General features: G+C 38.3%; 1 protein-coding gene across 5 annotated transcripts in view; it reads left to right on the plus strand.

The window, feature by feature from the left end:
• The window catches only part of MYO3A (myosin IIIA), a 173,612-nt gene that overhangs the window by 121,410 nt on the left and 26,314 nt on the right, over window positions 1–25,888 (plus strand). For all 5 annotated transcript variants that reach the window (XM_070800833.1, XM_019973123.2, XM_070800834.1 and 2 more), the window contains 9 exons: window positions 1,615–1,744; window positions 6,386–6,465; window positions 6,918–6,995; window positions 10,772–10,977; window positions 15,100–15,211; window positions 18,150–18,312; window positions 20,097–20,220; window positions 21,410–22,328; window positions 25,175–25,319. In XM_070800833.1, coding sequence (XP_070656934.1) covers window positions 1,615–1,744; window positions 6,386–6,465; window positions 6,918–6,995; window positions 10,772–10,977; window positions 15,100–15,211; window positions 18,150–18,312; window positions 20,097–20,220; window positions 21,410–22,328; window positions 25,175–25,319 — 1,957 coding nt within the window. The remainder of the gene's footprint in view (window positions 1–1,614; window positions 1,745–6,385; window positions 6,466–6,917; window positions 6,996–10,771; window positions 10,978–15,099; window positions 15,212–18,149; window positions 18,313–20,096; window positions 20,221–21,409; window positions 22,329–25,174; window positions 25,320–25,888) is intronic.

A 25,888-nucleotide genomic window follows, 5' to 3' on the forward strand; every position in this document is an offset into this window, starting at 1 on the left:
GGCCAGATAACTGAGCTGATTAATTAGATAGGATTAGCTTATGGACTGGCATGCAGTTAGAGGAAGCAATGTTTATGCACTGACGGATACACTTTCCTATACCAGAGCAAACCTCAGATATGTTGTCCTGCGCCCAGAAGATGGTTTCCATTCCTTCTGTAGAGAATAACAGATCTTTCACTCACAATGATGTTATAAATATTGGAGGACTAAGAAGATATTCAAATCAAGAAGGGGAATTCATAGAAATACATAAACAAATAGAATCACGGCTAGAACCCTAAGAATTCTAGTCTAACAGAACTTCTGTGTCAGTCAACGTTCCAGACTTTTGTCATTGAAAGCAAAATCTACCTTAAATATTTTAGTTATAACCTTTCTCATGATTTTCAGCACACGATTTTATAAATAAGTCTCCTTTAAAACAATCATTAAAGATTTCCTATGATTTTATCCAGTTGTTTTTAACTATATTAGTCTTCTGGGCTGCCATAACAAAAATACCTCTGGCTGGGTGTCCTAAACAATAGAAATTGTATTTGCTCACAGTTCTGGAGACTAGAAGTCCAAGATCAAGGGGCCAGCAGATCTGGTATCTTGTGAGGCCTCTCTTCCTGGTTTGCAGGTGGCTGCCTTCTCTCTCTGTTTCATATAGCCTTTTTTCTACGTACATGTAAGGAAGAGAAAGAGATCTCCTGTGTAGATATCCTCCTTTTATTATAAGAACACCAGTCTTGTGGGCTTAGGGCATCACCTTTAAACCTCTTTTAACCCTCCTTACCTTCTAAAGACCTTGTATCCAAATATAGTCATATTGGGGGTTAGATTTGCAACATACTAATTTTGGAGGGATGAAATTCACCCCATAAAAACAACCACATTGAACCACCCTACCAAAATCTTGGGGTTACATTGATCTTTAAAAATCTTAACATTATTTAGAAGTGCCAGAAACACTAAACACCCACAGTATATGTAGTCCCTGCTACTGTGGAGCAAATTCTATAAAGGCCTTTTCACTGCAGGCAAATCAATTATCATAGAAATGAGAATACCTTTCTGGCCCCAACCCTCCAAATAGAGGTGGGAAACACACAACATTTCCACTATAATAAGTGGGAGGAATCAACCCTTTTTGATCATTTCCACCCAAATAAAATCAGTGAGGCACAAATTTGTCTCTGAAAAGAGATAGTGTAAACCTGAAGAGGTTCACATTTCTAAAGTTGTAAAGGATTACCATTATAAATCTTTGTGTAGCTGTCACTCAGCACTGAGTAAGCTGTCTATATGTATCTATTAATGTGGGCTTCCCAAGTGGCTCAGATGGTAAAGAGACCGCCTGCAATGCAGGAGACCCGAGTTCAATCCCTGGGTTGGGAAGATCCCCTGGAGAAGGGAATGGCAACCCACTCCAGTATTCTTGCCTGGAGAATCCCATGGACAGAGGAGCCTGGCAGGCTACCATCCATGCGGTCACAAAGCGTCGGACACAACTTGAGTGACTAACACTTCTACACTTTCACATCTATTGATAATGATAATGATGATGGTAGTGAGGACAACGGTGATAACATTGATTGTGACAGTGTTTGTAATGTACTTTATCAACAGGTCATCTATAATGCAAGTGGGTTCTTGGCTAAAAATAGAGACACTCTTCCCACTGATATTGTGCTCCTTTTGAGGTCATCAGAAAACAGTGTAATTCAACAACTAGTCACCCATCCTCTGACAAGAACAGGTAAGCTGAGGCAATTTCCTTCCATTTTTTTGTATGTGTGGGTTGGGTTTTAGTTTTATAAGAAGCTAGGTTTCCAGTAAAGTGTTTGAAGCGCTCACCAGAAAGTTTGGTGGTGTTTGAGCTTCTCATTAGAAGAGTACAGTCACCCCCAGAGAGTTTAGAATTATCTGCTGTGTCAGGAGTGGGCAGCATGGGATGATGCTTCGAGATTCCACAAGTTTAGTGAGTTCTGCCTTATTGATTAAAAAGTCACATGCTTTTGTTCCAACCAACTATATAATCTTTGCATTTGCTTTTAAGTACAAAAAGTGTAATTCGGTTTGTTTTTCTTTATTGGAGTTTAACATTATTCTCTGCACTTCATTTTTTATAGTTTGAGTTCTAGTTGAGATATAATTCAACTATGGTTTATAGTTGAGGCATAACTGACATAGAATAAGCAGCACATACTTAGACAGTAAAATTTGATGAGGCCTTGACATACATAGACTCCTGTAAAACCATCACCACAGGTAATAGTGAACAAGTTCATTATCCCCAAATGCTGTTTCCTCTTGAGTCTTTATTGTCCTTCATTCCAGTCCTTCATGCCCCTATCCAATTGTTTCAGCATCATTTGTTAAAAAGATTATTCTTTTCCCTAATGCATTGCTTGGGCATCCTTGGAGAGATAGAGAAGGAAAGAGAGACTGTTTATTTCTGGGCTGTATTGTGTATCACTGATATTTGTCTGTCTTTATGCCAATAATACACCTCTTGATTGCTGTAGCTTTATTAAAATTTTTGAAATCAGGTAATATAAGTTACCCAGCTTTGTTCTTCTTTTCCAGAGTTGTTCAGGTGTGATTATAATTCCTTTGCCTTTCCATGTAAATTTAAAATGGAGTTTGTCAATTTCTACCCAAAATGCTGGTGAAGCTTTGATTGGATTGCCCTGAAGCCATAGATGAGTTTGGGGATATCTGCTATCTTCATAATATTGAGTCCTCCAATCAGGGAGCACAATATGCTTATTTTTCAAGTCTTCCTTAATTTCTGTCAGCAACATTTTGTAGTTGTCAGTGTACAAGTCTTGCATGTTTTCTGTCAAATTATCTGCTATTATATCACATTCTATGCTCTAATAAATGGTGCTTTTTAGTTCAAATTTTGTATGTTCCTAGTATATGGAAATTGGGGGCAGGAGGAGAAGGGGACGACAGAGGATGAGATGGCTGGATGGCATCACTGACTCGATGGACGTGAGTCTGAGTGAACCTCGGGAGTTGGTGATGGACAGGGAGACCTGGCGTGCTGCGATTCATGGGGTTGCAAGGAGTCGGACACGACTGAGTGACTGAACTGAACTGAGTATATGGAAATCCATTTGATTTTTGTGTATTGATCTTTTGCCCTGCAGTGTTGCTAAACTCATGTTAGAGTAGCTTTTTTTGTAAATTTCATAGGTTCTCTACATAGATGGTGATGTCATCTGGGACTAAAGTGTTTGCCCTTTCTTTTTCATTCTTTTTATGTTGTGTTTCTTCATATTGCCTGGTTCCACTGCCCAGAATCACAGATGCAATGTTGAATACAAGTAGTAAAAGTGAACATTCTTGGCTTATTCCTGATCGTGGAGGAAGCCATCAGATTTTCCCCATTAACTATGATATGTTAGCTATATGTTTTTCATAAATGACCTTAATCAGGAGGAAGTTGCTTTCTGTTTCTAGTTTGCTAAGTTTTTATCAAGCATGCATGTTTGAATTTTGTCAAATGCATTTTCTGCATCTACTGAGATGATTATTTGTTTTTACTTTGTTTTGTTTTTGAAATTTATAAAAATGGTGAGTTGCATATATTGGGTTTTGAACATTACACTAACTTTAATTCCTGGGAAAATCTTGACATGGTCATGATGCATTTGACTATATATTGCCAGATTCAATTTGCTAACCTTTTGTTAAGAATTTTTGCATCTATGTTCATGAAGAATATTGGACTGTAGTTTTCTTATAATGTTTTTTTCTGATTTTGGAATCAGAGTAATGCTGGTCTCATAGAATGAATTGAGAAATAATGCTTCCTCTTCAATTTTCAGGAAAAATAGGGTGAATATTAGTGAGTTGCTCAGTTGTGTCTGACTCTTTGCAACCTCATGGACTATACAGTCCATGGAATTCTCCAGGCCAGCATACTGGAGTAGGTAGCCTTTCTCTTCTCCAGGGCATCTTCCCAACCCAGGAATCAAACCCTGGTCTCCCGAATTGCAGACAGATTCTTTACCAGCTGAGCCACAAGGGAAGCCCAAGAATACTGGAGTGGGTAGCCTATCCCTTCTCCAGCGGAACTTCCCAACTCAGGAATCGAACCGGGTCTCCTGCACTGCAGGCAGATTCTTTACCAACTGAGCTATGAGGGAAGCCCCCAGGGTGAATATTATTTGTTTCTAAATGACTTTGTAGAATTCATCAGGGATGTCATCTGAACCCGAAGGGTTTTTGTGTGTATGTACATGACAAGGCTTTTAACTGCAGATTCAGTCTTTTGATAAATACAAAGCTATTCAAGTTATTTTAATTTTGAATTCGCTTTAGAGTAGTTTTATCTTTTAAGAAAAATTTCTGTTTAATCTGTGCTGTCAAATTTATTGACATAAAGTTGATAATAATCTCTTATTATCCTTTTGATATTTGTAGATCATGAGGTTATATCTGTTCTCTCATTCCTGATATAAATAACTTGTGTCCTCTCTCATTTTATTTTTGATAGATTTTCTAGAGATTTACCAATTTTATTGATATTCTTGAAGAACCAACTTATAGTTTCATTGATTTTACCTATTGAATTTTTCATTTTATTTTATTGATTTCTTTTTTTTTTTTTTGCTTTTGTCTTATTGTTTTTTTCTTTTTCGTTTGGGGTTTATTTTGTCTTCAAATTTCTAATGTGAAAACTTAAGTCATTGATTTAAGAAAATGTCTTCTTTTCAAATATAAGGCTTTTTAAAAATTTATTTATTTTAATTGGAGGCTAATTACTTTACAATATTGTAGTGGTTTTTGCGATACACTGACATGAATCAGCCCTGGGTGTACATGGGTCCCCCATCCTGAACCCCCCTCAAATATAGATTTTTAAAAGCAATTAATCTATCCTAATTAATGTGCTCTTCTCACTTTGTATATTCATCATGCTTCCAAGAAATCTCTAAGTAGGTGGTCATTTTTTCCCTAAGTAAATTTTCTTTTCCAAAACTTTCCCTGGTAATCGTAAACAAAAACAAAACAAAAAAACCCACTAAGCATAATTCCCAAAGCTGCCCCTCTGACAATGCTTGGTCCACTCACCTGTGTCCAGAAGAGTCTCATTTCAAGAGTCACCTGTGCAGAGACAGTTTCAGCCCAGCAGAAAAGCCACGCTGTCACCCCAGAGCTTTTCCTGAAGTGATGAGGGGAGGGGAATGAGACCAGAGCAGTGACACCGCCAGCCACAGCCCAGGCAGGGTTCCTTCCTGCACCCTTAGCTCAGAGCCAACCTTCCACAGCCACCAAAAGACAAAAAAAAAGGCGAAAAATTTGCCAAAACACAGCCTGTACTTATCGCCTAAAAGGACAAAATTAACAGTCTTCCTGAAGTGACACTGAATTCTGGAGATATTTCAGACACTTCTCCTAGGATGATACACTCATGGATCGTAGGTTGGTTGGTGTACTGTGCTTGGTGGGGGCAGTGGGAAGGGTGCGGAAGGAGTGAAAAACAGCTAACATTTCTAGGCACCCACCTCACACCAGACCCACTGTCATGCCGTCAAAATCCCATGAGGTGGGCTTTATCATCCCCATTTTATGGACTCACACTTTGACTCGGAGACCAAGTAAATAATCCACAATTTAAGCACTACAGCTGGAACGTAAACTCAGGTCTTCCTGGCTTCAGAGGACATAATATTTTCACGACACCACGAGTTTTCATAACCTCGTCTGTGTACAGTTATATAGCCCAGCACCAGGCACATATTTCTGAATGTTAGGTTGAAAATGTCCTTTGCTTTCAACCATGTTTGATTTGCATATAATTACTTCATGTGAATTAATGATCCATATGATTTTTAAGGTCCATTCTAAAGCTGACGTTTGCATTAAGGAAAAGCTCAGGGGATTTCTCTAGCAGTCCAGTAGTTAAGACTTTGCCTCCCAAAGCACGGGCTGCAGGTTTGATCCCTGATCGGGGAGCTAAGATCCCAGGTCCCTCGTGGTCAAGAAACCAAAACATAACATAGAAGCAATATTGTAACAAAGTCAATAAGGACTTTCCACATAAAAAAAAAATCTTAAGAAAATCTCAGGTGCTATTTAAAGCACACACACAAAGAAGCAGATTGCTTCCTTTGTCTTAATCACCCCATATCTTGTAGCAGGTAAAAGGAAATCTAACACTTACCTCTACTTTTTATGTTTTTTAAGCTGGAAGTTTTACTTTTTTTCTGAATTTAACACTAGCTATATATTTTCGAATAATATTATTTAATTTCTAAGTGTCTCAATGACTAGTTAACCAAGCATGCATATTGTGGGAAGGGCAATTCTTATTTTAACTTTCAAGTGGAGGAAACCTTGTAGCCGTTAAAGATTCTAAAGAATTTTCTCTACATTCCCATAGGTAATCTGCCACATTCTCAAACTAAAAACATAATAAACTATCAAATGAAGACTTCAGAAAAATCAATCAACCTGACAAAGGTAAGAAAATGTTTTACATGGCAGTAAGTCTAAGAACCTAACCTCCTCATACAACGGCAGTATCTGTATGAGAAGGCTAAACAGCCTTTCCCTTCATTTTCTCTTTTTGATCTTTCTTTTCTACTTCAACAGATATTGTTATGTTCATATTACTGCTTGTCACTTAAATAGTCATGCATTTCTGATATAGTCCAAACTCCTCTTTTATAATTGGTTTTAATGTTACTCCAAGACCAACTAAATATGTATTAGCTAAAGTCAGAGATACTCACATCCCATGGAAAACTGATTAAAATCCCAATGAGACTGACAAAACAATTACTTTAAAGTAAAAATTCAGCGTTTTGTCATTTTATGTATGTGAAAGGGTAGACTAATGAAGGTTCCATGTGCTCCCTGTAGATCGTAAAGTACAACAGATGCTGAAGCATCACTGTCTTTCTTGGTCTTAGGGTGAGACTGGAGAAGCCACTCGTCATGCCAGAGAAACGACCAACATGAAAACACAAACAGTTGCATCCTATTTTAGAGTAAGAGGTGACATTATGATATGTTGTGCTTAAGCATGTTATTTATTCTAAATTATAGTTGCCAGTTAAAAGTAAGTAACAAATATCAGAATGCTATTAGCAAAGAAGAATTTTTGTTGTATTTCATTTACTATCTGTTAGATATAGGATATATTAGGTATTGTCAAAAACCTATGGATTGGTTTACTTTGGTATTTTATCAATAAAATTATTGTATATTAGATCAGTCTTAAGGGAGGTCCACGGCAAGAGGAGAAGGGGACGACAGAGGATGAGATGGCTGGATGGCATCACTGACTCGATGGACATGAGTCTGAGTGAACTCCGGGAGTTGGTGATGGACAGGGAGGCCTGGCGTGCTGCGATTCATGGGGTCGCAAAGAGTCGGACACGACTGAGCGACTGATCTGATCTGATCTGATAGCTTGGTTACAATTTTTGCATAGAACCAAGCACATTTTCACTAGAATAAAGCCTAAAAAGGTTTATCATTCAATGATATGATAACCATCAATCCTTCTTCAAGATCTGAATGATCTTAGGGTGGACAGACATATGGGACAGGGTCAAGCATTCATCTCCATCAATACCTCCCTTTACCTGGATGAGCTGAAAACCTCAAGAGAAAAATAGAGCCAGTGTAGACATGGGGCAAAGAGCAGGGACACCAAGGAAACACAGTAACGTGCCACGGAAGTGATTCACTGTGACCTCAGCGTGGAATCAAGGTGACTTTTCTTCCTGGGACAAGATGGGAGATAGCAAAGAAAAGAAGCCCTTTGTTCTCTCTGTGTGCTGGAGAACCTGCCCTGCCTTCATTACTGGTTCCTGGTCTTGTTTATATCTTCTGATGAAATGGTAATTAACCAGGCAATGAAAATGAATAAGATACCACCTAAAACTTAGAAATTATTGATTCCATGTAACATGGAGGGAGAGGAGGAAATTGGGTTAAATTTACTCTGTGTTCAGTGAATAAATCCAGTTCTCAACAGAGTCATGAAATACTTTTAAAAATAACTAGCTAGCTTTAATAAATATTTTTTCAGGTCCTAACCTTGTAGCAGACTGTGTGTGCTTAATCACCTTTGAGTATCATCTCATGCATTTATATGCTGAGTATTTCATTTGCTTCAGGTACATCCACCTTAGAGCAGGCTCCAGCACAGCTGAATGAGAGTATTTACAGCCAGATTATTTCTTTTGCTTTAAGTGAGTTATGCAAGGCCATTATCATACCACTGTTGCATCAAACACTGTGTGTATGTTAAACCATTCATTCATAAAGTTGTTTTGTACCTCAGGCTGCAGTGAAAATGGATATATTCCATATAGTATGTAACATATTTTAAGTATGTAACATATGTATGTTTTCCATACAGTATGTAACATATTTTCAGTTATTTTTCATTCTGCAGAGAATGAACATAATGTAGCACTCTGCCTTGGTCCCTAAGAAACTCCGATGCCAAAGTTTCAGGGAGCTCTTGCTCAGAATGCCAGCAGACACGTCCATCACACTTGTATCTCTAGTGCCTGAAAGATGTGGGACTAAAGTGATCATGACTCAGTTTAGAGAGTGAGTCACTTTCATTACTCACTTTCATTACAGAGAAATGTAATGAAAAGGCCCCCACAGTGTCAGAGCCCAGCTGTTTGAAGAAACTCACAATTGGGTCTCAGTGCCCATGAGAAAGCCATGCAAATCCAGTGCTTTGTCAGTTGCCCACTTCTAGGATTTAGTTTGCACTGGCTTCATCACCCAGGCTTGAAAAGTCCATCAGTAAAGGAGATTCAGCTAGCAACAGCTGTCTCTCTCCATATATTCAACGGTTGTGATTCTGGTCTTTGACATACTGGAGTTGATGTTTATTTTTTTTTTTTTTTACCATCTTAACATTTTTAAGTGTCCAGTTCAATAGTGTTAAGTACATTCGCTTTGTTGGGCCACCATCCATCCCCGTAACTCTTTTCATCTTGTAAATCTGACAATACCTATAACTTTCCATTCTCCCCTGCTCTAGCCCCTGGCAAACCTAATTCTATTTTCTGTCTTTCTTATTTTGACTACTCTAAGTGGAATCAGACAGTATTTGTCTTTTTGTGACCTGCTTATTTCACTCAGCATCATGTCCTTAAGATTCATCCATGTTATAGCATATTACAGAATATCTTTCCTTTTTTAAAGCTGAATAATACTCCTGTTGGTGCGTGTTGAATTTTGCTTATCCATTCGTCAGTGGCTGGACACTTGGGTTGCTTCCATGTTTTCGCTGTTGTGAATAATGCCGCTGTGAATGTGGGTGCACAGATGTTTAAAATATTCACAACCTCGAAATTGAGAGTTATGCTTTACTCAGCGGGAATTTTTAGGACTTCAAGCCTGAGAGATAGCATCTCAAGTAACCCTGAGAGAACTGCTCTGAAGAGACGAGGAGAGAGCCAGGGTATATAGAAGTTTTCCCAAAAAGGGCAGGTAGTCCGAACATCAAAAGATTATTGTTAAATAAAACCGGATATCTGAAGTTGAGGAATTTAGCTCTTTTCTGTGTATAGGAAGATGCAAGAGTCTGGGTTCACTGAAATTATTCCTTTGATATGCACTTCACCTGTCTGGGGCCAATATTCTGTTTATTCACATCTTGAATTTTCTCATGACTTACTGTAAGGAGTGGCTGCAGTATGATGGCTGCTAGATGGCAGGTGTTCTTTCCTTCCTGAGTTCCCTCAGGGCTCACCAGCTCACCATCAGTGGTGGCTGCAATTGCTAATGACTGTGTTTACTGGTATGGCAGGAAATATTCCATTTCTCACTAGTTTTCTGAGATTCCACTTTTAGTTGAACCATGATTATCCTACTGTGTTGCTGGCTATCCAGCAGTTGGCTGCTGTTTTAATAAGGTATTGCTGCAGAAGACAGTTTTCATATCTGTCTGATTAAAATATTTCTAAAATAAGAAAATCATCAAACCAGAGCAGATTAGAGTACCTAAGTACCTAATGGATTTGCTTGTTTTTATAACTGTCTTCCCTGGGGAAGGGCATGGCAACCAACTGCAGTATTCTTGCCTGGAGAATCCTTTGGACAGAGGAGCCTGGTGGGCTACAGTGCATGGAGTCTCAAAGAGTCAGCCATGGCTGAAGTGACTTAGCACACATACACATAACTGTATCTTATATATTAAAGTGCATTAACTTCTCAGTCCTTGTTTTAACCTAGGAGATGATAACTGACAAGGGCTTTGCACTTTCTTAGAAAAAAGAAAAAAAGAGCTAGACAAGGGAATTAATAGTATAAGGAGGAAACCAAATTGTGTGCCTAAATATTGTAATTTGTCAAGTTTCCCTGAGAGGATATAATTACTTCCAAACAAACTATATAAAAAATAATATTCAGGGCCTTTCCAGTCCCAAGCACCAGCCTTGAAATTAATATGTAACATTTTCATGTTAATTGAGCCTATTAATAAAAGTTGTGGTAAGAGAAAACAATATTATCTATTAATTAAAGTTGCCTTAAGAATTTACAGGAAACCTTTTAATATGTACATTCCTAGCTATTGCTTCTACATTTTTAATAGTAAATATCATAAATATAGTGTATTTTAAAAAATATACTATAAATACAATTTTATTAATGCATATGTTAATAAAAATTATATATTACTGTATAACACTCAGTTTTCAGATTTTATTCTTATAATTAAAAGAAAGATGTGCAGGCTGCTAAGTGTTTATATGCTATGCTGGGAATTTTTTTTTGTTGCAAATTACAGTATTCTCTGATGGATTTGTTATCTAAAATGGTGGTCGGCCAACCTCACTTCATCCGCTGCATCAAACCAAACAATGAACGTCAGGCAAGAAAATATGACAAAGAAAAGGTTGTGCTCCAGCTTCGCTACACGGGCATTCTGGAAACAGCAAGAATCCGAAGGCTGGGATATTCACATCGGATACTTTTTGCCAACTTTATAAAACGGTGTGTGAACTTCTTTTTAAGTTTCCTTGGACATTTTTTATAAAAATTCTTGAGAAGAATGATAGGAAACAGAAAGAAAATGACTCAGATGTTCTAGAAAGAAGGCACGAAAGTGATTGTGTATCAAAAGAGAAGGTGACTCTTAATAGGGGCTGGAACTGTCTGTTGTCAGCTGGGAGACCCAGGTAACACAGGGAAATTATCCATTGTGTACACGAAAGCAGGTAACCCACATGTTCTTGAGTTTCAAATTTCAAATTAAAATTTGACCTTATCATCACACTTTTCATTTTTCTATAGAGTTTATCTTTAACTTGCTTAACTATCAATGCTAATGCTAAGTCACTTCAGTCGTGTCCGACTCTGTGTGACCCCATAGACCCACCGGGCCCCCCGTCCCTGGGATTCTCCAGGCAAGAACACTGGAGCGGGCTGCCATTTCCTTCTCCAATGCATGAAAGTGAAAAGTGAAAGTGAAATCGCTCAGTTGTGTCTGACTCTTAGTGACACCATGGATTGCAGCCTAACAGGCTCCTCCGTCCATGGGATTTTCCAAGCAAGAGTACTGGAGTGGGGTGCCATTGCCTTCTCCGTAACTATCAATATAAATAACATTAATATAATCTTAAGTACCCTTAAACTTAAGTGACTATTTTTATACACATGGCATTGTGCTAAATATTATGGAAGACAGTGACTTTTTTTTCTTTATTGTATTGTAAGCACAATAACCAACTTTTAGTATATTAGAAATCAAAAGGAAGTTGTGATTATCTGTACTTTTTTTAAGACTCACTAGACCTTAAATGTGGCTTATGGATTTTTTAAGATGAAGTTCAACAGCTAAAAAAGCAATTATGTGCTTGGAATATACTGGAATTAACCTAATTTAGTCTTAAGAGAAGTACCATTAAACGTCAGTGACTATTTTTATACACATGGCATTGTGCTAAATACTACAGAAGACAGTGAATTTTTTTTTCTTTATTGTATTGTAAGCACAATAACCAGCTTTTAGTATATTAGAAATCAAAAGGAAGTTGTGATTATCTGTACTTTTTTTAAGACTCACTAGACCTTAAATGTGGCTTATATATTTTTTAAGATGAAGTTTAACAGCTAAAAAAGCAATTATGTACTTGGAATATACTGGAATTAACCTAATTTAGATTAATATTTTCAAAATAATATTATGTCCATTTTTTTCTTTTTTGTATGGTACCTGTTTCATAAGGTTATTTGTGATGTTAAATGTGACAGCATATTTATTTACTTTTTGGCTGTGTGCCATGGAGGAGCTTAGTTCCCCGACTGAACCCATGCTCCCTGCAGTGTAAGCATGGAGTCCTAACCACTGGACTGCCAAGGAATCTCCTTTTTTTTTTTTTTTTAAATTTCTCTACCTGTATCTAGTCTTGTGGCCCAGACAGTAAAGAATCTGCCTGCAATGCAGGAGACCCAGGTTTGATCCCTATTTGGGAAGATCCCCTGGAGAAGGGAATGGCTATCCCCATTCCAGTACTCTTGCCTGGAGAATCCCATGGACAGAGGAGCCTGGCAGGCTACAGTCCATGGGGTCGCAAAGAATCAAACATGACTGAGCGACCAACACTTTCACTTTCATATCTAGTCTGGAACAGTGAATTGTAATACTTACTTGGTCCTCAAAAATGAACAATCCAGTTAGGATTCTCAGAGCCATAGACGTGGAAAGTTAGTGAACAGTGCAGGGTAATAAATACCAAGATCCAAAGAGACGGTTTGTAGTGTTAGAGTTTAGGAAAGTGAAGGATGATCTCCACGAAGGCTGATAGAGAGAATATCAAGAATAAGTGCTGCACTGGGATCTGGTGGGAGGCATGGTTTATGAAGAAGACAGGAAGGGGCCATCTCTGGGTACAGGTTGGTGCTCCGAAAATCAGAGGGACGTGGGTGAGACTGGCTCAGCAGTGTGTGTTAGTGAAGTGACAGGAATGATAAAGATGAGATCAAAGGGGAAGACTGGTCAGGTTAATGTTATGAAGAGAGAGCCCTGAATGCTAGACTAAACCAGTAGTTTCAAAACTATCCATGGTTTTACAACATGGACTGTAGAAGAGCTGAACCTATTTTCTTGATGATTCTGTAGTTGATGTATTGTATTACTTATTTTGGAGACGGAAATGGCAACCCACTCCAGTATTCTTGCCCGGAGAATCCTATGGACAGAGTAACCTGGTGGGCTACAGTTCGTGGAGTTGCAAAGAGTTGGATATGACTGAGTGATTGAGCATTACTTATTTGGAAGGTCAGAAGTGAGAATAAGTTTTTAAATATGTTTCCAACCCCATGCTGTTACAGAATAGCAAATTACTACATGATAAGTGAATAAGGGGAAATTATTTTTTCCTTATTCACAAAAACAATTTCTGGAGAACATGTGAGTAGTTGTTCTGAATCTAGAAAGCTCCAGAAATAAAGGCTAATAAGCCTTTTCTCTGTCATAAATTTGAAAACTGTCATCCAGATTAGCATAGACTCTTAGGAAGGCAGGACAGTTTGTAAAGGCCCTGTGGAGGTGTAAATAGGACTAAATAACCCTCCCTGTCCAGCCTTATCCTTTGACTAACCCTCCTTGTAAGATGGAAAATCATCAGACCCTTTGTCCATTCTGTTATGGATAAACTCTTCTATTGTGTGACAAAGAGATAATCCTAAAGGAAGACACACAACATGAACTTACTTTGCACAAGACACTGGGTTTTTACTGTAGTTATTTCTAATGAGCCCTTACACTAAAAAGCTACTGAAGTTGGATCCATTTTTCCACCAGTCACTGATGCACAATTGTTTGGCTGTCAGAGCTCTAACACAAATAGAATTTAGCGAAGGGAGAGGTACACATGCTTTAAAGTGAGAAAATCCAGATTTGAATCCCAATTCTGCCACTCATACTAAATGTGTGACCTTGTTCAGCATCACTTGAGTAACATTCGAGCTTCAGTCTTCCCATCTGTGGATAAGGGTGATGATGTTAGTTAGCATCTACTGTATAGGTGGTTATGAGCATTGAATGACACAATATTTAGGAAGGCTACAGATAGAACGAAATGTAAACAATGCATTTCAGCTACAACTATCTTCATTATTATTTTTGCTTCAGTCCCAAACTCCCCAAATTACTTAATACCTCCTGTGCTGTGGTCTCAAATGCCACCATATAAACCTTGAAGTGAACTCATAAAACCAAAGTAGAGTCAGTATGTTGGCTTTAAATCAAGAGGCACAACAAAGCACAAGCTGGTTGTATACAGTGAGTGAAGAATAGGGGAGAATCTAGGATGACATGCAGATTCCTAGTTTTAGAGCCTTTTTAAGAAGGGTAAAGAATCCGCCTGCAATGCGGGAGACCTGGGTTCAATCCCTGGGTTGGGAAGATCCCCTGGAGAAGGGAAAGGCTAGCCACTCCAGTATTCTGGCCTGGAGAATTCCATGGACTGTATGGTCCAAGGGGTTGCAAAGAGTCAGACACGACTGAGCGACTTTCACTTTTAAGAAGGGTTGACATCATTTGCGGAGATAGGCACTAGCAGAGGAAAGAAAAGGTGATGCATTTTGCTGAGTCTAAAGTGTCTGTGGGATAAGCAGGTGGGGGTGTCTAGCAGGCGGCCAGGAGTAATGTGTTTCCTGTTTATGAACACAGGGCTAAGGATGTATGTATAGGAAGCATCACGTATAGGGAACAGTTAGAGCCATGCATGTAGATGAGACACACATGGACAGAGCTTAAAAAGAAACAGAAACTCAGAAAAATCTAACATTTAAGCAGCAAGTCTCAATATGAGGCCTGTTGAAGAGACCGAGAGGGAGAAGGAAAAATGGGAGGCCAGGGTGGGATGGGAATGTAGGGGACACAAGGAAAGAACACTTAGGATTCAGATGGAAAAAAACCGGCAGAGGCTTTATCACTAAAAGATCACACGTTGGAAAGGAATCACTGAAGTGGAAAACACAAATTGCGCAAGTAGTCAGTCTGGAATTCCGTTTACTGGAGAATTGTTCTAAGAAGCCTGAAGGACCCTCCAGGCTCCTGAGACCCTGAACTTTTGCGAAATACTAACCAGCCCTTTCTCCCTTTCAAAGGTACCAGATTCTCTGCTACAAGTGGTGTGAAGAGCCTCCATTGAGCCCTGACACGTGTGCCGCCATTTTGGAAAAAGCTGGTCTTGATAACTGGGCTCTTGGGAAAACCAAAGTAATGTTTTCATGTAATTTTCAAGGGAAAAAAGTAATACTTATAGTGGATGTATGGAAAATTACATATTGCAATGGTAGAAAATATCATGGCTTTTCATGTTATAGAATCTGTAGCTTGTAATAGGGAAAGAAAATTGATAAATTCATAAACATTTCTTTCTTCAGCAGAATTAGATATTTTGCTCTCATACAGATTTCTTTTAATAAATTCAAGAAAAATATATCTTGAAGATTTATCCCCGAAAGGGTGGAACGTACGAGTCTAGAAAATTTTTTATTTTCTCTGTTTTGTTACCACCAAATATAGTCAGAAAGCTGTTGAAAATCATAATGAATTCAGTAGGATTCTGTTTTTCTTTTTTCCTAATTCTCAAATCTGTTTCTGTTATAAACTTGAAATTTATCTGGAGTGAAATGTTATTACTAGACTTACTATAGGATTTGGATACTGGAATGTTTATGAATCAAATTTGAGAGCCTATGAGATCTTAGCTTATTTAATCCCTTAAAGAATGAAGTACAAAATCATAATCCATTTTGAATATGGAAGTAAGACGGATGGGTTCTTGGAAAAAGGATGTATTTTCTTCTCAGATATCCTCACAGCGTTACAAACAAGATGGAGATAAGGAGATAAACATGGTACCAGGTCCTGGGAGGACACTAAATGTATTATTGGGGAGGATGGAGAAAGAGCCAAGCTAAGGCAGATGTGCTCAGATTGACCACTGAAGAGTTAACTGCTATCAGCCACACCATAGATGTGGACTGAAATTCCACATTTGCCAAGAAATTTGTATTAGCTTCAGGAGGTGTGGGACAGGATTTTCATAATGTTCAGATGAAAAGTTAGGATTTTCATAATGTTCAGATGAAAAGAGGCCTGTTAGTTATCTATTATATATATAGTAATATCTATTTGTCAATCCCAGTCTCCTAATTTATCCCCCCACTCATTTCCTCCTTGATAACCATTAGTTTTCTACATCTGTGACTCTATTTCTGTTTTTTGAATAAGTTCATTTGTACTATATTTTTTAGATTCCACGTATAAGCAATATCATATGATATTTGTCTTTCTTGTAACTGATTCACTTTGCTGTACAGCAAGAACTAATACAACATTGTAAATCAACTATACTCCCATAAAAATTAATTTTTAAAAAGACAAGTTAGTCCTGTAAAAATTTAGGGAATTTTAAAGTGTTTTATCTTATACTGAGTGTTCTCCATATTCAGTGATGTGAAGGTTGCTCAGTCATGTCCAACTCTTTGTGACCCCATGGACTAAGCAGTCCAAAGAATTCTCCAGGCCAGCATACTGGAGTGGGTAGCCTTTCCCTTCTCCAGGGGATCTTCCCAACCCAGGGATTGAACCCAGGTCTCCTGCATTACCGGCAGATTCTTTACCAGCTGAGCCACAAGGGACGCCCGAGAATACTGGAGTGGGTAGCTTATCCCTTCTCTCGCAGATCTTCCTGACACTGGAATTGAACCAGGTCTCCCACCTTGCAGGTGGATTCTTTACCAACTGAGCTATCAGGGAAGTCCATATTCTGTATTCAGAAATCCATATTTACCTTAGTATTTAGTGAGGGGAATTTCTGAGCATTAGAAAGATTTTTTTTTAATCTGTATTTTTCTCACACCATTTTCTTTCAGATTCTCACAAAGATGAATTTTTCTGGCTGAAATTTCATGGTTTATGGTCTGAAACACATGCCTAACTTCAAATGGAGTTTTAACTTGTAAAAAGGCCTTTGCAGTTCCAGTTTTTCATGATATTTAAGTAGCATTTTAAAGCTATTTGTATTTTTCCACTTCACCTTTTCCAACTCATTAGGATGGATACAATATAAGAACATTTCTAATGTTGTGCAAAAAAAAAAATGACCTTTTTAGATAGATTGAATTTTAAATGAATTGTCAACAGTAGAATGGACTAAATATATTAACGTCTAGAGTCTTGTAGAAATTAAAACTAAATTCAGTCAAGACCTGTAATGTTAAACTGTTGGCCCTTGGTGCCAAGCTTCAAAGTACTGGGAGAGTTCTATAGTTAGGGTCACCAGGTCTCATGACTCAGCTCTTAAATTTGAATTTAAGTGACTTTCTTAGTGGATTCAATCAACTCTCTTTGAGGTGATTTTCATTAATACATTCAACCATTAAAATAAAAAATATACCTTCCTGTTTCCTGGGGGAGGCTGAAAACTCTTAGTCTTCAGGCTCCCCTGTTGCTTTCATTCATTTTGATTTTAGAATCATTGAAAATCAGCCGTCTGGTCTTTACGGTGGCCACTGGGTCCAGTAAGAAAGTTGTTCATTCTCCATGGGGCCCTCTCTCTGCCTTATTCTCTCCGCTGACAACTCTGTGAGCGCCTGAGGGCAATGCCCCTGGTATCCTTGCAGAAAGTGTCCCTGGTATCCTTGCAGAAAAGTATGTAGCATAGGTCTCAATAAGCAATTGGTGAATGAACTCCTATAATTGTCCTCTCTCTTACACATTAGGTTTGTAAGAATTTTTAAGTTTGGGCAATTTAATTGTTTCCTTTCAAAATAGCATAAAAATTAGGTTTGCCCAGAGTATCTATTGCTAAAACCTTGATGAAAGAGTTTGATATCTTCCACTCATACTGGGCCATCCAACAAAAGCTGGATACCCATTGCAAAGAAACAGTATGATTGTTAAACTGTGTGACAGTGAAAGTGTTAGTCGTTCAGTCGTGTCAGACTCTTTGCGACCTCAAAGAGGGACTATCTTCAAACATAAAAATCTATAAGGTGATAGCAACATCCAAGCCAAAGAAGCAAAAGATAGTGATTTCCAAAGTCAAAAAAATATTTTGAACATAATCTGGTCTTCTGAGCACCACATGACTGTTTCATACCTGCATGCCATAGTTTTATTTGCATTTTATTTTAATTCTTTTAAGGTGTTCCTTAAATATTATCATGTGGAACAGTTAAATTTAATGCGAAAGGAAGCCATTGACAAGCTGATTTTGATTCAAGCCTGTGTCAGAGGATTCTTGGGTTCAAGAAGATACCAAAAAATACAGGAGAAAAGGAAAGAGAGCGCTATAATAATACAGTCAGGTAACCACTCAGAGCATCTCACTGTGTAACAAAATATAATGCTATGTTTAGATGTGGGCATGAAATAAAATCTTACTTACAAACCTCCAGTCTTATGTAGGTTTTGTGTTTAATTTCAATTGATACTTTCTCTGTATTAAATCTGAATGATTGTTTTAGAGATTGACACTTTTAATATCTGAATAAATGTTTTGTTTTAAACAGAATAATTCTTAAATTTGCTGTCACAATGAAACACAATTGACCTATTGTGCAAGATACTGAATTAATTGTACATTTCAAGAATCATATTATTATAACCCATTGGACAATATCATTTTCCCTATTTTATTCCAAAGGTTACACTTGCCATAATTTTTGACAAATTAATGAAATCTCATTTTGTTAAAGGGCATCCATTTCTTTCTATTAACCATAGGGAAAGAATATTTATAGTCATATTTCACAAGTTTTTATTAAACATATTAATAGAGTTTGGATTTCACTTTCTGTTTTTCTATAAGAAGCAAAATTTAGAATCCAGCCTGGCTTTATTCAGTATCTTTTAAAGAAAGAAAGAAAGAAAGAAAGAAAGAAAGTGAAGCACTCAGTCGTGTCCGACTCTTTGTGACCCCATGGACTGTAGCCCACCAGCCTCCTCCGTCCATGGGATTCTCCAGGCAAGAATACTGGAGTGGGTTGCCATTTCCTTCTCCAGGGGGATCTTCCTGACCCAGGGATCGAACCCAGGTCCTCAGCATTGCAGGCAGACGCTTTAACCTCTGAGCCACCAGGGAAGCCATCTTTTAAAGACTTTCAACTAAATATCCATAATAAGAAGTGTATTTTACTCTATAACCCAATATACATACTATGCACAATGCACTCTGATAGTTTTCTATTCTGATTTATTCCATTTCATTTCTAGATGCTAGATTTGGCCCAGTAAATTGATTTTATGATCCAGCATTTATTTGCAACCTACATTCTTAAGAACAGTACCATGGTGGGCAGAGCAGCTGACTAACAAGAGATTCGAGGTCCACTTCTGTCCATCTGTAAAAGCTCATTTAAGCCCTTTTGATGACTCACTGGGTCATCAAAAATGAAAACCCTGTAACTGAGATTTAATTCTTTATCCTCAATTCCAAACTTCATAAAACACTGAGAAAAGAGATTTTTCATAACTCACTTGAAAGTGAAACATGATGTAATATTCATAGTCCTTTATTCATTCCAGTTAGTAACAATTATGTGTTTTTCTGGCAAAATAATCATCTGATTATGGAATGCTGAATTGCCATGGGGAATGTTACCAAATATATGTTAATTTGTCCTGAATTACTTTTCTAAAAAATTTTTTTAAACTTTAAATCTGAATTTTGAAATATATCTGGCTCCAAAGATAATTGGCCAAAAGGTCCAAGCCATGTACTTAGATAATAGGGGTTTTCTCCCATGAATAGTTTGAACATGGCAAAAATGAAAGGAACATAAACATCAGCAGATTTTTAACAAATGAGTGAGTCCATTTTTTCATCAACTTCGGTCATCTCTATCATTTTAGTTTCATATTAATACTCCCCTTAACATGAAAGGTACTTTAATTATTTTCTTGCTAAAGCTTGTCATCTGGAACAGTCTTGTTAATGAGTCCCATATTTTTTACGAACCTATTCTATTTGTAGTCTTTAATTTCATTTTCCTCTTTGACATTGATGGTCAAAACTCATTTGTTTCTACCCATTGAAGTAATATTTATTATATATTATAAATAACATTATTTTGGGCTTCGTATGTTTCAGCTGCAAGAGGCCATCTAGCCAGGAAACAAAGGAAGGAAACTGTTAACACACAAAACACAGCAGTAAAAACCATTCAGGCTCAAGATCAGGAATTTGACTACAAGAAAAACTTTGCAAATAAAAGGTAAAATAATATTCATTCTTATACTATCTTGACATTATAGATTTTTCACACTGGAAAGTCATGAAATAAAGTCCACAGTCTTTCTCATACCTAACTGGGTTCCTAACAGTGAGGCATCAAATGTCAGTGGACACCCTGTGGCCACTTCTGTGTCCTTTATTCTATTTGAGAGTTTGTTGGCATTTCATTCCAATGACCACACTTTCCTTCTTAAAAAAGATCTTATTTTCAAGTTAAGTGAAAATCATTCCAAGTAGCCTTTGGAAAGGATATTAATAAAGGCACAGCTGTGAAATTTTGGCCAGCATATTACAAGATCATGAACTGTAGCAGGAACACTGCTTTTCCTTTAATTTTGTAAGATATTTTCTGTGATCCATAGATGTAGAGGTCATCAAAGTACAGCATGCCAGCCTAATGAACATCCCCAATACTGGTCTCAAAAATCTAGATATAGTTTCTACACTATATAGTTTACACACTTCTCACTGTAGGTACTTTGTTTGGAAAAGGACATACCTCTTTATTTTTAATTGGGATATAGTTGCTTTACAATATTGTATTAGTTTCTGCTCTACAATGAAGTGAATCAGCTGTATGTATACACATATCTCCTCCTTCTTGGACCTTCTTCATATCCCCTCCTTCATTCTACTCATCTAGGTCATTATAGAGCACTGAACTGAGCTCCCTGTGCCATACAGCAAGTTCCCATTAGCTATTTATTTTACACATGGCAGTCCAGTACATCAGTTCTATTCTCTTCATTCCATCCCCCTTCATGCCACGTCCTGTCCATTCTCTACGTCTGCATCTCTATTCCTGCCTGCAAATAAGTTCATCTATACCATGTTTCTAGGTTTCTTGTGTATGTATTAATATGCGATACTGGTTTTTCTCCTTAAAGCGATTAAATTCCTAGAATTTTGATACCTCAGCAAGTGAAATTATGCTAGGTTATTTCTCACTTTTAAGTTGATGCTGGTTTTCTCATTATCTGCGTAGCCATCATGGTTGTCCCTAGAAAGGACAGTTTGGGGAAACACTTGATTATTGTGACATGATAAGTTTTTAATTTTGAGTTTTTTTGCCTCTTTTGCTTTTCTCCCAACATAACAGTGCGATTACTGAACAAGGTAATAAACTCTAGTTTAGTATCATATATTCTGATGCAATATATTTTACACAGGGAATCTTTTGTGAAGAAACAGACAGCGAATTCAGTCTCTGCTAATGAAACTGTCATTCCAGCTCCAAATATTAATAATAAAGGGAATACATCTGTAGTGAAGACTTGTACTTTCAAAGCTGAGGGGGAAGCCACGAATGCTGTGGAAAGTAACAACAGAGGATATCAGACTCAGAAAAAAATGAACAACGTGTATGAGGAAGAGGCTAAGCAAGAACTATATCCGGTGCAGGATGCTTGGGCAGAAGCAAACACCAGTAACAAGTATATGAAAGACTTGGAAGAAAATAGTGAGATAAGGAAAATAGGAAAGGAGGACACAGTGGTCCAGAATTTTTATCAGAAGTACACAGAGGAAAGGAATTTCGAAGACTTGAAAGCAGCATGTCTAGAACAGAAGGCCCTATCAGAAAGGCCAAGTTACCCAGGACTTTGGTCAGCAGACAAGAAGACTCCAGGTCCTAACAAGCCTTCTTGCAAAAAGACATTAGACCCTTGTCTCAGCGAGAGGTCGGTTTGTCAAAATGAAAATAGCAAGGACAAAGAAAAGAAGACATCTGTGATCACCCAGAACACACCTGTATGCAGCCGTCAGAGGAGCCATCTGAGCCACGGGGCGGTCCAGGAGAGGCAGGTGAAACCAGCCATGCAAGCCCAGGAAGAAGACAGAGCCGCGGTGTTCATTCAGAGCAAATACCGGGGCTACAAGAGGAGGCAGCAGTTACGGAAGGACAGGATGTCTTCTTTTAGAAATCCAAAGGTCGTTACAACACCGACAGAAGTAGCAAGAAATACTCTCAGTTTGTATTCCTACCCCACAAAACTTGAGGACTCCTGTAACATCGGGATGAAGAGTTATAAAGATGCAAAAGCAATTTCAGAAAAAGAAGCGTGTGACTTGGCAATTTTTTCAAGACAGGTAGGTAAAGGAACAGATGTGTTTACTAGTACAGATCTCTAGGAACTCCACAATAGCTGAGTTAAACAAACAGTTGGTAACTGTTTCATCTGTTTTTATGAGACTGCAAACCTTTTCAATAAAATGTTTCAGAGGCTGTGCTATTCAAATAGCCATGTATTTTAAAACAATTTTCTATGATAAAAATAGTATAATATATGATAGAAATCTAGTATAGTAAAGAGACTAGTCATTGAGTGATACAGCCTACTAAAATGCTGGCATTTGACAGTGAAAATTTCCATATTTCTGAGATCTCCCATTATAGTGTTAAAAAAAAGTTTTCAAAATCTTCTAGAGTCTATGCTTTCTCTACCCCATATTTTAAGAAGACATAATTATGCACCAGAATCAGGTGAGTACCATTACTGAACACAAGTGCAGTGAAGATGAACATCTGCATGTTCTATCATAACAACAGTGAGGAACCATAAAGAAAAATCACAAAGGAAAATTCCCTCTTGAAGAATATCTCATGCTGTTCGTAGGTGTGTTTCAGCTGTTTGTAAAAAGGGCGATAGAACTTCTGAGTGTACAGTAAGTCCCCCAGATACAAAGGAGTTCCGTTCCAAGTGTGTGTTCATAAGTCCAGTTTGTTCCTAAGTTCAACAGAGTTAGCCTAAGTACCCAACTAATGCAATCAGCTATATATATTGTAATGTCACAGGTTTACAATACTTTTCACACAAATAATATATAAAACAAAAAAAAAATTTTTTTAATCTTACAGTACAGTACCTTGAAAAGTAGAGTAGTACCATACGACAGCTGGCCTACAGGGGCTGGCATCTAGTGAACAGGCAATAAATAAAGATACTGCAGTGGTGTACTCTACACAGTGCTGTACAGTAAAGTACACAAAAGCAGAGCTACTGGTAGAGGATGCACGCACGTGACAGTGTATGCCAGACGTGTGACCTTGTGTGATTGGACATGTGAACGCACGTTTGCGTCTTTGAAAGTTCACAACTTGAAGGTTTATATGTAGGGGACTTACTGTACATGGAACTCTGATGAATTAGTGCTACAGAGAGATCACAGGGACGGCCTTGTCCCTGCCCCCTTCAGGCTCTCTCTCTTTCTAGGTATTTGACCTTGAGAAGATCCCTTTAGGTGTCTGCTGCTGCTAAGTCACATCAGTCGTGTCCGACTCTGTGCGACCCCATAGACAGCAGCCCACCAGGCTCCCCCGTCCATGGGATTCTCCAGGCAAGAACACTGGAGTGGGTTGCCATTTCCTTCTCCAATGCATGAAAGTGAAAAGTGGAAGTGAAGTAGCTCAGTCGTGTCCGACTCTTCACGAGCCCATGGACTGCAGCCCACCAGGCTCCTCTGTCCATGGGATTTCCCAGGCAAGAGTGCAGGAGTGGGGTGCCATGGCCTTCTCCGCTTTAGGTGTCAGCACCCTTATAGTCTCCTGTGTAAAGTGAAGGAGTGTCACTAGATGACCTCTAAAATGCATATTGTAAATGTGTATGTACTACCAGGGAAGTCAATAGTGTAAGAAATCATAGAAGAAATAGCATAATGGGTTAGAAATCTCATAATTGGTTATTACCTATTACTCCTGAGTCTCTAATCTCTACTTATTGTCTGATGGTGGCTGAGCCCACTGCCTGTGGACACCCCCAGACTGCTATGGATGTGCCCTGAACACCTCCAATCTCTAGCAATTCATAGACCAGTCATTGATAAATTCATCCTCTTCCTGTCCTTTTCGGTTTAAGCACATGGAAATAATGAGTTTAATATACATGCAGCCTTTCCTTTCCTGTGATTAACATGCTCACTATAAAGACCAAAGCAGAGATTAGGACCCTGACCTGCTCTGGGACTGAGACATTCAGGAGATGTATAGTAGCTGGGCATCTACCTAGAGCTGCCTGATAATACCATGGGGATGGACTCAGTGCTCACGGGAGCAGTGGTAGAGACAGGAAAGTAGGAGCCCCACTTCAGCCTAGCAGGTTGTATTGTCAGACAGGGTAGAGAGAGGGGCCCAGATAGAACGAGGAAGAAAGTAGCCCTATCATATGACATCCCTTATATGTGGAGTCGAAAAATGAATGATGCAAATGAACTCACAAATCAGAAACAGACTCACAGACTTAGAGAATGAACTTATGATTGCTGGGGGAAGGATGAGGGGAAGGGATAGTAAGGGAGTTTGGGATGGACATGTACACTCTGGTACATTTAAAATGGATAACCAACAAGGACATACTGTGCAGCAGAGGGAACTCTGCTCGATGTTATGTGGCAGCCTGAATGGGAGGGGAGTTTGGGGGAAAATGGATACATATACACGTATGGCTGAGTCCATTCGCTGTTCACCTGAAACGGTCACAACATTGTTAATCAGCTATACCCCAACACAAAATAAAAAGTTTTTAAAAAATTAAAAAATAAAGCCAAGTGGAGAAGCCTGGACAGGAAAGGAGGGAGTTAATACAGTCTAAGTCAGCAGACGGGTTCCTCAGGGTAAAAGAAAAGCCAGGGCAGCAGAATGGTTAAGAAGGGAAGACAGAGCTCAGGGACTCCAGGAAGGAGTTACCAGCAGAGAACACTTCTGGAGGGTGATGGGTTTGGCAGTTTGGATTGGAAAATGTGAGATGGTGTGCAGAACAGGAGGTTTCGTAGAGTGAGCACTCTGTCTGACCTGCTGCAGGGTCAGGGTGAGTCTCGGAGAAGAAGGACATTGAACCCCACAAGGAGCAGATCAGAAATTGATCAGATCCCCAGGGTGTCTGTGGAGATGGCTGAAGGCCTTTCTTTGATTTAACTGGATGCCTAACCTTCTTTTTTAGGTCTCAAAGCTATCTGAAGAATATTTCATTCTGCAGAAAAAACTGAATGAAATGATCTTGTCACAGCAACTGAAGCCTCTTTATTTTGGAGTCTATCCTCATAAGCCAATTACTAGACGAGTGTCTTCTCATCAGTGCATCTCAGGTAAAAATGGGTAGGGTTGGAACTTCCAGAAAGGACAGGCAAAGCCAGATACTTGATTTGTTTGTTAGTTGCCTACCTTTATTCTGTAGATTTGAAGTGACTGTGTTCTATCTTCGCAGGAACCTTCATTTCAGTTCATTTTTTTTATGTTGATACACACTTTTCCAGAATATTCCACATATCTCCTACCTTTTCTGATTTCATTCTTTTTTCTTTTTCCCTCCTTTATATACGCTTTAACTAGAATTTGGCTTAGGACACCAGGAGGAAATAGAAAGGGATGAAGTTGAGGGTGGGAGGCAGAGATCAAGGTACAATTTTGATAAGAGGGAACAAACAAGTGAAATATATCTATTTCTTCTGTTGAAATCTGTACATTAAGTAGAAGGTAAGAATCTAGAAGGTTCAGATTCACAGACCTAGATGCACTATTAAATTTTCTTCTTATTAACCTAAGTCACACTCTGCCCCCATTCACTAAACCAGTAAATAATGTCCAAATGAAAGCTGAGGAACTAAGTATCAACTAAGTATGAAGTTTAAAAATAAAATAGTCAACCAACTGCTTG

The sequence above is a fragment of the Bos indicus genome, chromosome 13 (assembly GCF_029378745.1).
Source record: "Bos indicus isolate NIAB-ARS_2022 breed Sahiwal x Tharparkar chromosome 13, NIAB-ARS_B.indTharparkar_mat_pri_1.0, whole genome shotgun sequence".
Taxonomy (NCBI): Eukaryota; Metazoa; Chordata; class Mammalia; order Artiodactyla; family Bovidae; genus Bos; species Bos indicus.